Below are 13,976 nucleotides of genomic sequence, written 5' to 3'. Positions count from 1 at the left end.
GATGTTTTTTCAAGTTATTGGTTCTTATTCCTCAGTCAAACAAAGATGGTCACAAATAGTGACACATCTCCTCACTCTGCTTTAAGGACAGATACACACATGAACACCTTGTAGTAACTAAGACAGGTTCACAGTTTTTGTGTGTCTTTCTAGTGTGTCTTAAACCAACAGTCAGGAGCCCAAATGAACAGTGAAACATGTTTTTCTTGCTGTAATCATTCCTCCTGTTCATACTGACCATTAGAAGATCCCTTCATAATGCACTTAAAATGGAAGTGATGGGGGACAAAATCCACATTTGTTGTGCTGTTTCCAAACTGTCAGGTTACATTTCATGGAAATAAGTTTAAAATAATGAACAAGACATCTGGACTTTCTCTATTTAATATAATGATGCAGCAAAAAAAACACATGCAGTCTTAGTCAGTGTAAACATTGACATTTTAACAATGTAAAGTCAATGTAAATGTGTCGGGGTTAGCTCAGTAGTTAATTTGCACCTGCAGTCCTGACACGACTAAAACATGACAAAAAGATAAAACACTTCATATATAATAAAGCTGCAATCAATATAAGAGGAAAAGAAAAATTGAAGAAAATGTATCACAACTCTTTGTCCTTAAACAATCTTCAACAATCAATCTAATCAAACAGGCATAAAACTGAGTCAATCTATAAAAACATCATTCATGAGTACATATCATATATAGTTACGTATATAGCTTCATGCACAATATATATGTGATACTGTCAGATTAAGAACTAGTTTAAATCAATAACAATTTAATGTTACAGAAGATGTCAAAGCAAGTAGGAGATTTAATATTTCAAATGTGAAGCATGAGAAAAATGCAGGTGTAGTTTTGATTGTTCATCTGGCGTTGTGTATATATGTGAGATGTATCATTGAATCATAGTACGTCCACACTGCAGCGGGTACATTTGAAGACTCATCTTTTTCAAATATTACCTGAAATACAAACTGTATCATATTTGATTCATAAATTTTCAACATGATATTAGGACAAAATAAAGTACATAGGCTAATGTTTTTATGCTGCTTCAATCCATTTAATTCTCATCTTAGTGAGTAAGTAAGTAAGTAAAAGTAAGTAAAAATAAAGAAATTGCAAAATAAGTAGCTTGGTAAGTCACGTGAGCTGCAGCTCAGAGGCAGACATCTTGAATTTGGTAAAAAAGGGATCTCTACATCCTGCATTGCTCTGATGATCCACTAGAGGGCAGCTAACATGAGCCTGATTGTAAACAATACATCTTTCAGGTAATCATTGATCTTGTTGATGATGTAGAGGTCTCTGAAACTCATGTATCAAATATGATACAAATGGCTTTATAGGCTTAATTATTTGATGTAATCCTTATTTATTTTCATGGCCTCTGGAGGAGTGTCTCTCCTCTCTCTACTTTAACCATGAACTCTGCTTTTTCTCTCATGGCCATCAGAGACTGAACTCGTTGATTCCATCCTGGTTTGGCCTCAGATTTCTCTCCCTCAATAAGCATGTCAATGTACTCTGGAGTGGAGAGAGGATTTGGCTTCAGGGCTATCTCTTTGAGTCTATTTAAACACTTTGCAGACCTCTCCATTAATGTCACCACCTCCACCTGGACACGATCATATTCAGCCTTCAGTTTTTCAAACAAAGCCTGAACAGGCATCTCAGCCTCTGTGACTTTTAGGTACTTTTCTTTCAGCTCTTTCACTGTTCGTTTTTCTTTAACCTCCTTATAGTCCCATCTGTACTTCTGATTAAAATGTACATTCCAATAACATTTGCCGGGGCACTGAGTACAGTATCCACCTGATCCCATTGATGAACAGTGTTTCTTTTCTGCATCATCTGCATAGGCACAAGGATAGTGGCAGGTATAGTGACACTGCTGACAATTGGTGATGTAATTTCTAGTATCAGAAATATCTACTTGAACAGGCTTTTTGATGGTGACTTCAAACGCAAAATTCTCATTTCTGCTGATCTCTGCCTCATGCTCTTTCAGTTTTTCAGTCGTCTCTTTTATCTCCTCAAGCTTGGCTAACCCAAGTTTAACCTGCTTCTGCAAATTTTCAACTGAATTCTCGAGCGGCTCTCTTTCTCTGAGGACCTCCTTCGTCATTTTCAAGCTTTTAGTGTCTATGTCATTCAACGCAACAAAAAACCTCTTCATACTTCTTGTTCCCATGTCCCAAAACATCTGATCAAAGCCTCCATCTTCATCATCTTCATCTGTGTTTTTAGCTGCAGATGATTTGTTGTCTGCAAATAACGCTGAGTTATTGAATTTGAAGTGAATTGGCAGCCCGTCTTTTGTTTTAGGACATGGGACACCTGAAGCATTTATTGCCTCTAGAACTGGTGGGTGTTGGCCGTCTGCGAATGTCACCAGAACCCTGATGTTTTCTGCCACATCTTTCCCAAAGATTGAAAGCACAGAATCAAACACATACTTCTGTGATAGTGTGAGTCGTGCTAAACCAGCTTGAGCTACAAAACACACAGCATCAATTTCACTGACACCAAGTGTAGCAGAAAAGAGATTATGTAGCTGCTCTGTGATCTCTCTGTCTCTTTCTATGCCTCTTGCATCTCCAAAGCCTGGAGTGTCCACAATGGTCAGAGAGAAGGGGATTTTAAACCCCTCTTGGTGGTTGATTTTGTACACAGTGACTTCAGAGGTCTGGCTTTCAGCTTGTGATTTTGACTGATCCTCATCAATTAATTTAAATCTGAAATTGTCCTTCCACTCTACACCAACAACATAGTTGATCATTCCATTGATGAGGGTGGACTTTCCTGATCCAGTTGCTCCAAAAAGCATTATATTGCGATTCTGTCTCATGCTTTCTTTGCCGAAGTTATACCTCCGGCAACCATCTATGTTCATATCTTCTTCTTTCAGAGGAAGTTTATAAAGTGAGGGGGATTCAGAATTTATGCTTTCGCTTCCATGTTTGAGGATTTCCACGAGTCGTGTAAATTTTGTTGTGCAGACATTCACAGCGATGCTTTCTTTGCTTCTGCCACCTCCACCACAATCACACCTGATCCTGACAGCATATTCTGTCTCTGACTGAAGTCCTGAAATTATCCCCTTTTCAGCTCTTGACACCATTTGGTTCCACTGGAGATCTTCATCTTTCACCCCTTTCTCTTTTTGAGCGTACTCCACAATGTAGCTGAAAATTTGGACATCTTGTCCAATCTCAGCAGGTTTCTCCCAACTAACTGATATCTCACTTGTGTTTGTTTCAACTTGAGGTTTTCCAGGAGGGCTGCAAGGTAAGGTTTTAATGGAGCTGCTGATTTCACTGGCTGGCCCAAAATCATTTGCATAGTGACAATTATCATGGTAGGAATGTTGACACAGCTGACAATTGATGTAATTTCCAGTACCAGAAATATCTACCTGAACAGGCTTTCTGACGGTGAATTCAAACTCAAAATTCTCATTTCTGCTGATCGCTGCCTCATGCTCTTTCAGTTTTTCAGTCATCTCTTTTATTTCCTCAAGTTTGGCTAACCCAAGTTTAACCTGCTTCTGCAATATTTCAACTGAATTCTCAAGCTGCTTTCTTTCTCTGAGGTTCTCCTTTGTCATTGTCAAGCTTTTGGTGTCTATGAAATTCAGAGCAATAAAAAAACTCTTCATACTTTTCATTCCCATGTCCCAAAACATCTGATCAAAGCTTTCATCTTCATCATCTCCATCTGAGCTATTTGCTGCAGATGATTTGCTGTCTGCAAATAACACTGAATTATTGAATTTGAAGTGAACTGGCAGCCCGTCTTTTGTTTTAGGACATGGGACACCTGAAGCATTGATTGCCTCTAGGACTGGTGGACGTTTGCCGTCTGTGAATGTCACCAGAACCCTGATGTTTTCTGCCACATCTTTGCCAAAGATTGAAAGCACAGAATCAAACACATACTTCTGTGATGGTGTGAGTCGTGTTAACGCAGCTGAAACTACAAAACACACAGCATCAATTTCACTGACACCAAACTCAGAGGAGAAGAGATTACGCAGCTGCTCTGTGATCTCTTTGTCTCTTTCGATTTGTCTTGTATCCCCTAAGCCTGGAGTGTCCACAATGGTCAGAGAGAAGGGGGTTTTAAACCCGTATTGGTGGTTGATTTTGTACACAGTGACTTCAGAGGTCTGGCTTTCAGCTTGTGATTTTGACTGATCCTCATCAATTAATTTAAATCTGAAATTGTCCTTCCACTCTACACCAACAATGTAGTTGATCATTCCATTGATGAGGGTGGACTTTCCTGAGCCGGTCGCTCCAAAAAACATTATAGTGCGATTTTGTCTCATGCTTTCTTTGCCGAAGTTATACCTCCGGCAACCATCTATTTTCATATCTTCTTCTTTCAGAGGCAGTTTGTAAAGTGAGGGGGATTCAGAATTTATGCTTTCACTTGTGTTCACTTTTGTTGTGCACACATTCACAGTGATGCTTTCTTTGCTAATGCCAGATATACCACAGTCACATCTGACCCTGACAGCATATTCTCTCTTTGAATGAAGCCCTGAAATTATCCCCTTTTCAGCTCTTGACTTCATGTGGTTCCACTGAAGATCTTCTTCTTTCATGTCTTTGTCTGTTTGAGCGTACTCCACGATGTAGTTCAAAATGTGGACACCTTGTCCAATCTCTGCAGGTTTCTCCCAGCTAACTGATATCTCACTTGAGTTTGTTTCAACTTGAGGTTTTCCAGGAGGGCTACAAGGTAAGGTTTTAATGGGACTGCTGACTTCACTGGCTGGCCCAACACCTACTGAGGTCACTGCTCTGCATCTGAATATATACCCTGTGTTAGGAGTCAGACCGCTCATGGTGACTTCTTCAGCTTTTGGTGCTGGTTTTTGTTGCCATCCATCCTCTCCACTGACACAGTACTCTACAGAGTAGGAGGTGATGTTCTCTGCTCCAAATCTTGGTGGACAAATCTTCAGTGTCACACTGTTGTGGGTAACATCACCTGCTGTCACTGTTTCAGGCTTTGAGGGCGGCTCAAAGTTCTCACTGACAGAAAAGCCGTCTTTATAAAGGTAAATGCTTGAACCTTTCTGTGTCTCATTTGTTAAACCTACTGTCAGGAACTTTATGTTCTCCTTCTCCTTGTTGGCCTCTGCAAAATCACTGAAAAGCTTTGCTTTGTCCCTCATTCTATCTGATACTTCTGGTGAGGCGTACCATTGTTCCCTCTCTATGTCATGACAATGTGGATCTTGGAGGTCGTCTGGTTTGGGTGTTTCTTTTAAGTTGTTTGATAAAGCTGAGAGGTACGGTTCAGCACTTCCCAGTGAGGTGAAAACAAAACACACAGCATGTTCTGCGCTGACAATGTCCTCATCAAGCCCATTTTGAGATGGGACGATCTTGGTGTTTTTCATCATTTCAGTGTAAGATTTTAAGATGCAGATTTCTCTCTCTTTACAGTCCATCCACTCATGGAGGTTTTTGCTGTTGAAAGGAGAAGAATGTCTCCTCTTCAGGATATCTGCAAGCACAGCCTCCTCTTCCCCTCCTCCCCGGATTGATGGAAGTTTCTTTGCTAAGATTTGCTGGAATTCCAGTTTGAACTCAGAGCAAAATTTTGCAAAATCTTTAAGTTTTTTACCAATCTGTGGGAACTGCTGTGCAGTGGTGGTTCTTATTGTGTCATTGCACCTATTTCCCAGCTCAGTGAAATCCTCCAGGACACTCTGGGATTCCTGCACTAATCTTATACTTATCTGATGGACAAGTTTAGCAGCAGAAGAATCTAAACTCACAAGTGGCATCAGCCAGACCTTTACTGGTACAGCATTTTCTCCATTTGTTCCCAGCAATTGTGGCAGGCTTTGGTAGACTTGTACGGCATCCTGAAAGGATGTTGGAGTTTTCTCCAGTAAAAGGTCTCCATGGAATATGCAGGAGAACTTCTCCGCCCTTTCAAAGTCCTTGTCATCCATTTGGGGGAAACCTTCCCCCTCTAGTGTGAGGCAGGGGATTTTCTTGATCATCACCTTCATGTTGCCCTGAATGTCTTCATAACTTTCTTCATCAGACACCTCACGGTCGAAGACAAAGAAGGCTTGTGCCCCATAAAGGATAGCTGTGACTACATGTGTTGCTATTCCTTTATCAAAGACATACGGATGCTTCACATTGTCTCTTCCAAGATGATTCATTGACAGTTCCTTAATCTTTGTGTTTGCTTGGTACTTCAGTGTTACTCTGGCCTGATTTTTGGATGTTTTACTATCATTCAGGTATTTGGCAGATCCTCCAACCTCTACCAGTCCACTAAAGAAACTTGCCTTGAGGGATGCTTCTACATGTAATGCTGAAAATTTATCTGCAATTGATTCAGATGCAACTATGTCAAAATTGTTGTAGTGCTGTGGTCTTTCTTGTATATTCTTTACCAGGTCATCATGGTCCCACAATGCCATGCCTGCAAAAGAAGGGGCAAAAATCAAGATCAGCTTCCTTTGATGAATGAATGAATGTTCTGCCATTTCATGTCCCATCCCTTATGGAATTATAAGACACCTTTAACAGACATACAACAGAGAAGTGGTCACTGCTAATCATGAATCAGTCTAGGTGATCTAATAATAAAAAGCAATAATTGTTCATGCCTTATGTTTTATTCCTGAACTCCCATGCATTCACTAAATAAGTCAATAATTTAAAGGTCTCTTTTTCAAACAACCATCTCAGATCATGGTTGATGACTAGACAATGTGAGTATCTCATATCCAGCAACTCACTTTTATCCTTTATGACACTAAAAAAAAGACAAAAAATTCATCATTTTCTATTTCTCGTAGATCACACACAGGGAAAAATCAACTGTTTTCCTCCAAAGCAGTTTACCAACCCATTTCAATGTTCAGAGTGTTTTGGTTGTTCGTGGTTTTGGTTGTTGGGTAGTATACATTAAGTATTTCTACATGTGAATTCTTACCAGGGATGAGTGAGTCATTGCGGCAGTCATACAGCATCCCAAGGCTAAAAGGCCGGCCGAGTGCTGCCACCTCCATTGTCCCCGCGGCGCCGGAGTCCATTGCTTAGTGTGAACTGGAAAAAATGGACAAGAGCTTGTTAGTTCTCCCTGTTGTCTGTCACCTTGTAATGTGGCTGCAACACGAAGGTACTGCAGAATCTATCAACACTAAATAAAATAATAACCATAAACATACACTTATGGGATAAATATTCTTTGAGATATCACAAATACAGAGGGTCTTAGGACTTTCTAAGATTTACAAAAATCCACAGAGATACAGTGGTATGGAAGGCTTCCTAAATGGGTCAGTGGTAACACAAGAGAAAGAAAATGGAGGGGAGCTGTTTGTTACAGAAAATGGAGAAAATGTAATCGGCTCAATGTGTGTGTAAACTGAAATCCAGACTAGCTGCCCATCACTTTTTGTGTTCCTTGTGCCTTTAAGTTCCTGCATATGTGCTCATGTTGAGCAGATAAACTGCTCTGAATCTAATATCTCTAAAAGTATTAATTGGATTGCCATCAAATTTTGTACAGAAATATGTGCTCCACAGAGGATGATCCTGAGTCCCCTGACTTTTCCTCTAGCACCATAAGAATTGTTGGATGGGTTGTCAAGAAATTAGTTTCACACATTCATGTTCCCCTCAGGATGTAATAACTTTGATCCTGACTTTTCATCTAGTGCCATCATCTGGTCAAAATTTTAATGCGTTTAATACTTTGGTTTATGACAAAATACATGCAAAACTAATGACACTTCCACCAGCAGTTTATTTACTCAAGTGCAGGCCTTAATAGAAGACAGAGAGCAACAGAACACTGAAAAATGCCCATCATACTCTAGTATCCCAGAGCACAAGGTGACTTTATCAAATGTCTTGTTTGTCCAACAAACAGTCTAAAACTCAACGATATTCAGCAGCAATCCACCAACACAAGCCATCTGGTGGAAAGTGTTACTTCTTTTTAAGTAAATCTTGTTTATAAAATAAAAAATAACATTATTATCATCATCAGCGATCACTCAAAGTCGAGTATGATGGTCCTCCTAGGGGGTCCTTATTGTGGATCTTCAAATGACTAAAGAGGCCAATTCTGGAACCACAAACTTTCTTGTGGTGTGGGAATTGATGTGAGGTGCTGGCAGTGGAATGTGAGAGAGCCTTTTTGGTGGCTCTCTCCTTTCATTGCTGCTGCTTGACTCTGGCAGGTCCTCATGGAAAGTGGCTCCTTCAGGTAAACTAGGTCTTCCCAGTTAGAGCTGTTTATGTGGAATTTTTTGAGGTTGTCCTGATGTTGTCCTTGAAACACTTTTTCTGACCTCCAGGTGCTGATTAACGAGCATTGAGTTCTGAGTAGAGGACCTGTTTTGGGAGACATGTATCAGGCATTCATATTAGATGGCCTGTCCATCTTAGCTGGTGTTTAATGATGGTAGTGGCAATGCTGTTGATGTCTGCTCCCTCAAGAACACCGATGTTAGTGTGCTTCTCTTTCCAGTCCAGGTCTCTGCACCATATAAAAGTGTGGACAAGATAACTACCTTATAGACCAGCAGCTTGGTCTTTGAAAGCAGGTCAGAGATTTGAAAGACTTCTGCAGAGCTTTGCAAAAGTCCCACTGGCACAGCAAATACGATGGTGTGCATCGCTGTCGATGTCTGCCCCTGAGGAGAGGTGACTTCTGTGGTAGGGGAACTGGTCCACATTTTCAAGGCTTACAATAACAATTGTTATTGTTACCAGGGGTGTGGAGGTGGCCAATGGGGGCTGATGGAGAACCTTGGTCTTTTTTATGTTCATGGTCAAACCAAGGAGTGTGTACATCCTGGCAAAAGCATCAAGCTCACTGAGGATCTTTTTCTGTGTGGGCAACAATGGCTTTATTATTTGTGTATTGCAGCTCCACGATGGATTGAGAAAGATCTTGGAATTGGCCTTGAAACTGTTTAAGTTTAGCAGCTTGCCCTCTGTTCTATAGATGATCTGGACACCAGGGAGTAAACTGTGACCCATTAGGTGGAGAATGGCATCCTTGTTTTACACCAGTTTCTGCCTTGAAAGATTCAGTCTCACTGCCATTGGAGAACTGTTGCTGACATGTCATTGTGAAGAAGCCTCAGAATGCTAACGACATCCACACTTTGATAGGATTGTCTAGAGGCCAGGTGGTTCACAGAGTCAAATGCTTTGGTAAGGTCGATAAAGGCCACGTATAATGGTTGTTTTTGTTCCTTGCATTTTTCTTGTAACTGACTGGCTGTGAAGATCATGTCAGGTGTGCCATAGGCAGGATGGAAACCACACTGGGATTTGTGAAAGAAAATTGAATAGTAAGTTATCATTTTATAAATCTTTTGTATATATGTTACAAATGTTTTCAAACTAAAGGGTCAGTGTTTGTTATCAACTGAATGTGATGTAATGCCATTGTCCTTTTGGGGATACATGCTGGTGAAGAAGTCTAGTTGAACTCTTGAACTTGTTTCTATCTGAAGACTGCTTGCTGGCCTCTGGGGTTAGCTAGAGATGTCTTTGTCTGTTTCAGAGACTGTGTGGATCATGAGGTACCTAGACAAGCTAAAGTTGAAGGGTGTCCATGTTTGAAGTTATTGATTGACCATGAGGTCTCTGTTAAATTGTATGACTATACTTGTTTGTAAGGAGGTGTAACAGTTTGTGGAAGTGTCCATTTAGGGACCAGACTGTTTTTAGCTTTGCTTCTGGAGAGGTATAAAGCTGTCTAGTTTGGGTTTACAATCTTTGGAGAAAGGACTGGCTTTAGGGAAAGGACCAGTTGAACAACATGATTTCTCTCCAAAAATACAAGATGATTGTATTTCTGTTTGTGTTTGGACATTCGTATAATTGTTACTGATGATGTGATGGATTGTACAGTTGTACAGTGTCTACAACTGCTTAAACAAGTAATAATGTTTAATGCTTTCTTTATGTCTCCATGTGCCTCTTTATGAAAGAAACTTTCCCCAACAGATTCAAGGAGGATTTTTTCAGATAGTGGGAGTAGTCTTTTTAAGAGAATGCGGGCAATAATCCTCCTAGTTGTGGTCTTGTTTTGGGATGTCTGACAGGATGTTGTCTAGACTGGTGAAGAATGCTTCGTTGATGTCCTTTTGTGAGTCCAGAGTGGGAGCATATGCACTCACAACAGTGGCCATCTGGTTGCTGTCCAACTTTAGCTGAACAGTCATTAGGTGTTTGATGATCCCCTGGGGCAATTCCGTAAGATAGCTGACCAGATTATTTCTGATGGCAAAGCGAATATATCCTGGATTCAACAGCAGACTTTCCTTTCCAGAAGAAGGTGTATCCTTCCTTTTCCTCCCTCAGTTGTCATTCTTCTGCCAATCTGGTCTCAGATAGGGCTGCAATGTCAATGTTAAACCTCCATAATTCTCTTGTTATAAAGGCTGTTCATCTCTCTGGCCATTAGCTCCTTATTTCCATGCAGTAAATCAAACTTTTCATAAAGCGATAACGTGTCTTTCTATCATAGGCAGAGCAGACGGTCACAATAAGCCTGATAGCATCCTGCTACACAACACAAGAGCCACAGACTCTGAACAAAACCCACAGTAGCTTGCCTCCTGCTAAAGTCTCCTTCTAATCTAACTGACAAACATGAACAGACGTCTTGTGCTGCACCTTAACTTGTTCAACGAGTCACCAAACAAACATTCACTGAAGACTAGATAGTTGGGATGTGCAGAGAGCCCAGTATTTGTACTTGTATCTATATTTGTTGAGGTAGCAAAATGATTTATATTTGTAATTGTATTTGAATAGAAGTGGAAATAAGTTTAAAAATACAGTTTTTGTTTTTATTACGCTTTTAATTTCAGGAGAGTAAAGTGTTAGAATACGAAGGAGGTCCCCGAACCCGAGTCTCCCTGATCATAGACACCCATAACACGGCACAGCATGTAACGTGTAGGGAAGAACTTCAAAGGCAATTATTGCTTCGCACTTTTCATGTGAGAGAAAGGGGGACAAAAGGTTATGGAGAGTCCCTTGAGAGCACTTCGCTTGTGTCAGTAGCTCAGCTTTATCTCTGGGGAACACCCCCCAACTCTGGGAGTGATGTCCAAATAAAGAAATGTGTGTCATGTAGCAGGTGGATGTAACTCCTCTAGTTGAGACCTGCTGATAGACGTAACAGAGGAGCAGAGGAGAGAGACTGAGATAGCGATGTAACCGACCTGTGCACTGAAATTTGACGTTTTTTTTTCTTCCCGAAAACAAATAATTAAAAAAAATATTTGTTCAAAATAAATGTTCGTAAAAAACCCACTATTTGTGCTTTGCCAGATAACGTATTTGGATTTGGGCCCATCCCCACTAGATGGCTAATTAGCTGCTCAGCTGCAGCACATTAAACACCATCTAAACATACCTGCAAATGTCACTTCAGGTCTGTTAGATGCTGGATTGTTACAATGTTACAATTTCATTTATCTGACGCCTTTATCCAAAGCGACCTACATCTGAGAGTTAATACAACACAAGCAAGGATCTAGTTAGGAGATGCAAGTAAGTGCAAAAAAGCTAAGTTCAAGTGCACAGTAGCAATGCATGGAGTACATAGAAGCAGATTGTGGAGGTGTTTGCGAAAGGGTCTTTAGCCTTTTCTTAAAGATTGAGAGGGACACTGCAGATCGAATGGAGTTTGGTAACTCATTCCACCATCAGGGAGCTACATGAGAGAAGATTCTGACTAGCGACTTAGGGCTCTGTTGTGGTAGTAGTATCAGGTGCCTTTCATTGGCAGAGTGTCGTGAGCGGGAAGGAGTGTAGACCTGAATGAGGGAGTTCAGGTAGGTGGGAGCTGTTTTACTCGCTGTTTTGTAAGCGAGCATCAAGGTTTTAAATTTGATGTGGGCAGCAACTGGGAGCCAGTGGAGGGATATGAACAGCAGGGTGACATGTGCTGTTTTGGGCTGGTTGAAGACCAGACACACTGCTGTGTTCTGGATCATCTGCAGAGGTTTGAACATGCATGGACACCTGTCAGTGAGGAATTGCAGTAGTGAATGTGTGATATTACCAGAGTCTGCACCAGGAGTTGTGCTGCATGCTCAGACAGGTAGGGTCTGATCTTCCTAATGGTGTACAGGACAAATCAACACAACCAAGCAATCAAGGCCATGTGAACCTTATAGGTTAGTCGTTGCTTTTCAGTACCACTGCTAACAACACACTGTCTGTCCATGACTTGTAGCTACAGCAGTTTGTTTACTTTGTCTCCATTCCATATGGTGTAATACTGGCACTCAGCATGCTAGCTGCTGTCAATCAAACAATTAACAATAAAATAAAATAAAAATGTTATGACATTATTGGGATGTGTAAACAGGATTTCATTTGGACATTAGGAGAGAATTCAACTTCGAGTCTCGGAGAGCATTGCAGTAAGTAATATCTTAGATTTTGTTGCAAAGTTCTCTGATAGGATCAATCTTGGATCAATTTAGCAGCTAAGGTGCAGGATTTGTCGTTGATGGTCCCATAATTCTATTTCAAAACCTAATTTGTCTTTATGACCATCGAAGAGATCATGAATATATAGAAAACATTAACACAGTTTGTCATTTACCTTACATGTATTCTGTAGGCACTGCAGAGCAACATGTGGAAGCTCAAAGTATCCAAAATCTGAAGTTCCTTGATGTCTTCTAATTGGTGTTAACAGCAAAAACCTGCATGGAGTCACAAAAACAGGTCAGGGCATCAGATTATCTCTCATTTACATGCTGTTGTTTTTTTTCTGTTGTAAATTAAATCTTGATTAAAAGACAGTAATGTACCCTGGAGTTAGAATATCTTCTAATTTGCCACTGTCTGAAATTGTCAAATATTACTCTGATTACTATGATAGTGTTACATTTTACCATTGTTATCACGGAAAACTACACATGTGCTGTGCTAGAATGGAAAACTTGATATGAATTGCAACAGTAACCGAGTAATTGAGTCAATTCTTTTGTAAATAAACACATTTCACATTTTCTCTTTGGGATCCTGAGAACCTGACAGTTTGGAGATGTAAATGTTGATTTACTTCAGTCCAGCAGCTGATGGTCATGAAGTACAGAAAGAGTCTGTACATATACTAACAACATTTGAAGTCTGCAACATTTCAGCTTCTCCATTAGGATTTGTTGTACATTAACTTCACTGTTTAATGCTATATTACATTAGAACAGCACTGCAAACTGTAAGGTATAAGAAACCTGAGGCATATTAAAAAATAATACTCTATTAATATTTAAGCTGAATTTCAATTAATGACACTTTAAAGTCTTGTCCATTTTAAAGTTGATGATGATGATGAATGAATAGTTTATTTCGGTCCTACATTACAAGGAACAAAACAACAACTTGTGTTGTTATGCAACTGACAAAACATCATCATAAATCCCACAGATCAAAACCCATCCATTTCACACAATAAAATTCACGCAGTCAATGACCTAAGAAGGAATAGGCCAAAGCCCACGGCATATTTTTGCCTATCCTATACAATCTAGAAAATAACCCAGAATATCAGCAGAAAATTTACTCTAAATTGTAGTCCTAAGTCTTTTACATTTTAAGGCTTTTTTGAAACTCAGTTACTCAATACCAACTCATCACTAGTCTTGTCAAGATTTGTTGAGGAGGCGCAATGCGGCTGAATGGGACTTCCTTTCATATAAGGATTGATTTAGTTCATTTATTTGTAACAAGACGCACACGCACACACACACACAATGTATTAAAGGAGTAGAAAGGAGTGTGCTGGTGAGATTAAAAAACTATGGGCCCATAAAGACATGTCACCAAAAATAAATTAAACAATAACATCTAAAATCAAAGTTTATCAATGAAGGAAAAATATATAATACATAAGCAGAGCTTATAAAAAGAAAATAGCTGAAAAGTGTAC

General features: G+C 40.0%; 1 protein-coding gene across 2 annotated transcripts; it reads right to left on the bottom strand.

The window, feature by feature from the left end:
- Nucleotides 1-368: 368 nt before the first annotated feature.
- Nucleotides 369-12,743, bottom strand: LOC137194738 (uncharacterized). 2 transcript variants are annotated; one of them, XM_067606857.1, is made up of 3 exons: nucleotides 12,645-12,743; nucleotides 6,987-7,099; nucleotides 369-6,470 (listed from the first exon to the last, which is right to left on the bottom strand). In XM_067606857.1, exons 2-3 carry the CDS (start codon nucleotides 7,084-7,086, stop codon nucleotides 1,390-1,392), a joined length of 5,181 nt encoding a protein of 1,726 aa, XP_067462958.1. In that variant the 5' UTR covers nucleotides 7,087-7,099; nucleotides 12,645-12,743; the 3' UTR covers nucleotides 369-1,389. The 2 variants fall into 2 exon arrangements, with proteins under 2 accessions (XP_067462958.1, XP_067462959.1); XM_067606858.1 differs by lacking the exon at nucleotides 12,645-12,743 and having other exon boundaries at nucleotides 6,987-8,008.
- Between the last annotated feature and the right edge of the window lie 1,233 nt (nucleotides 12,744-13,976).

Source organism: Thunnus thynnus, chromosome 12, assembly GCF_963924715.1.
Source record: "Thunnus thynnus chromosome 12, fThuThy2.1, whole genome shotgun sequence".
NCBI classification, from domain to species: Eukaryota; Metazoa; Chordata; class Actinopteri; order Scombriformes; family Scombridae; genus Thunnus; species Thunnus thynnus.
The sequence above is the reverse complement of the archived record's forward strand: the minus strand, read 5'-3'. Positions and strand labels throughout refer to the sequence as shown.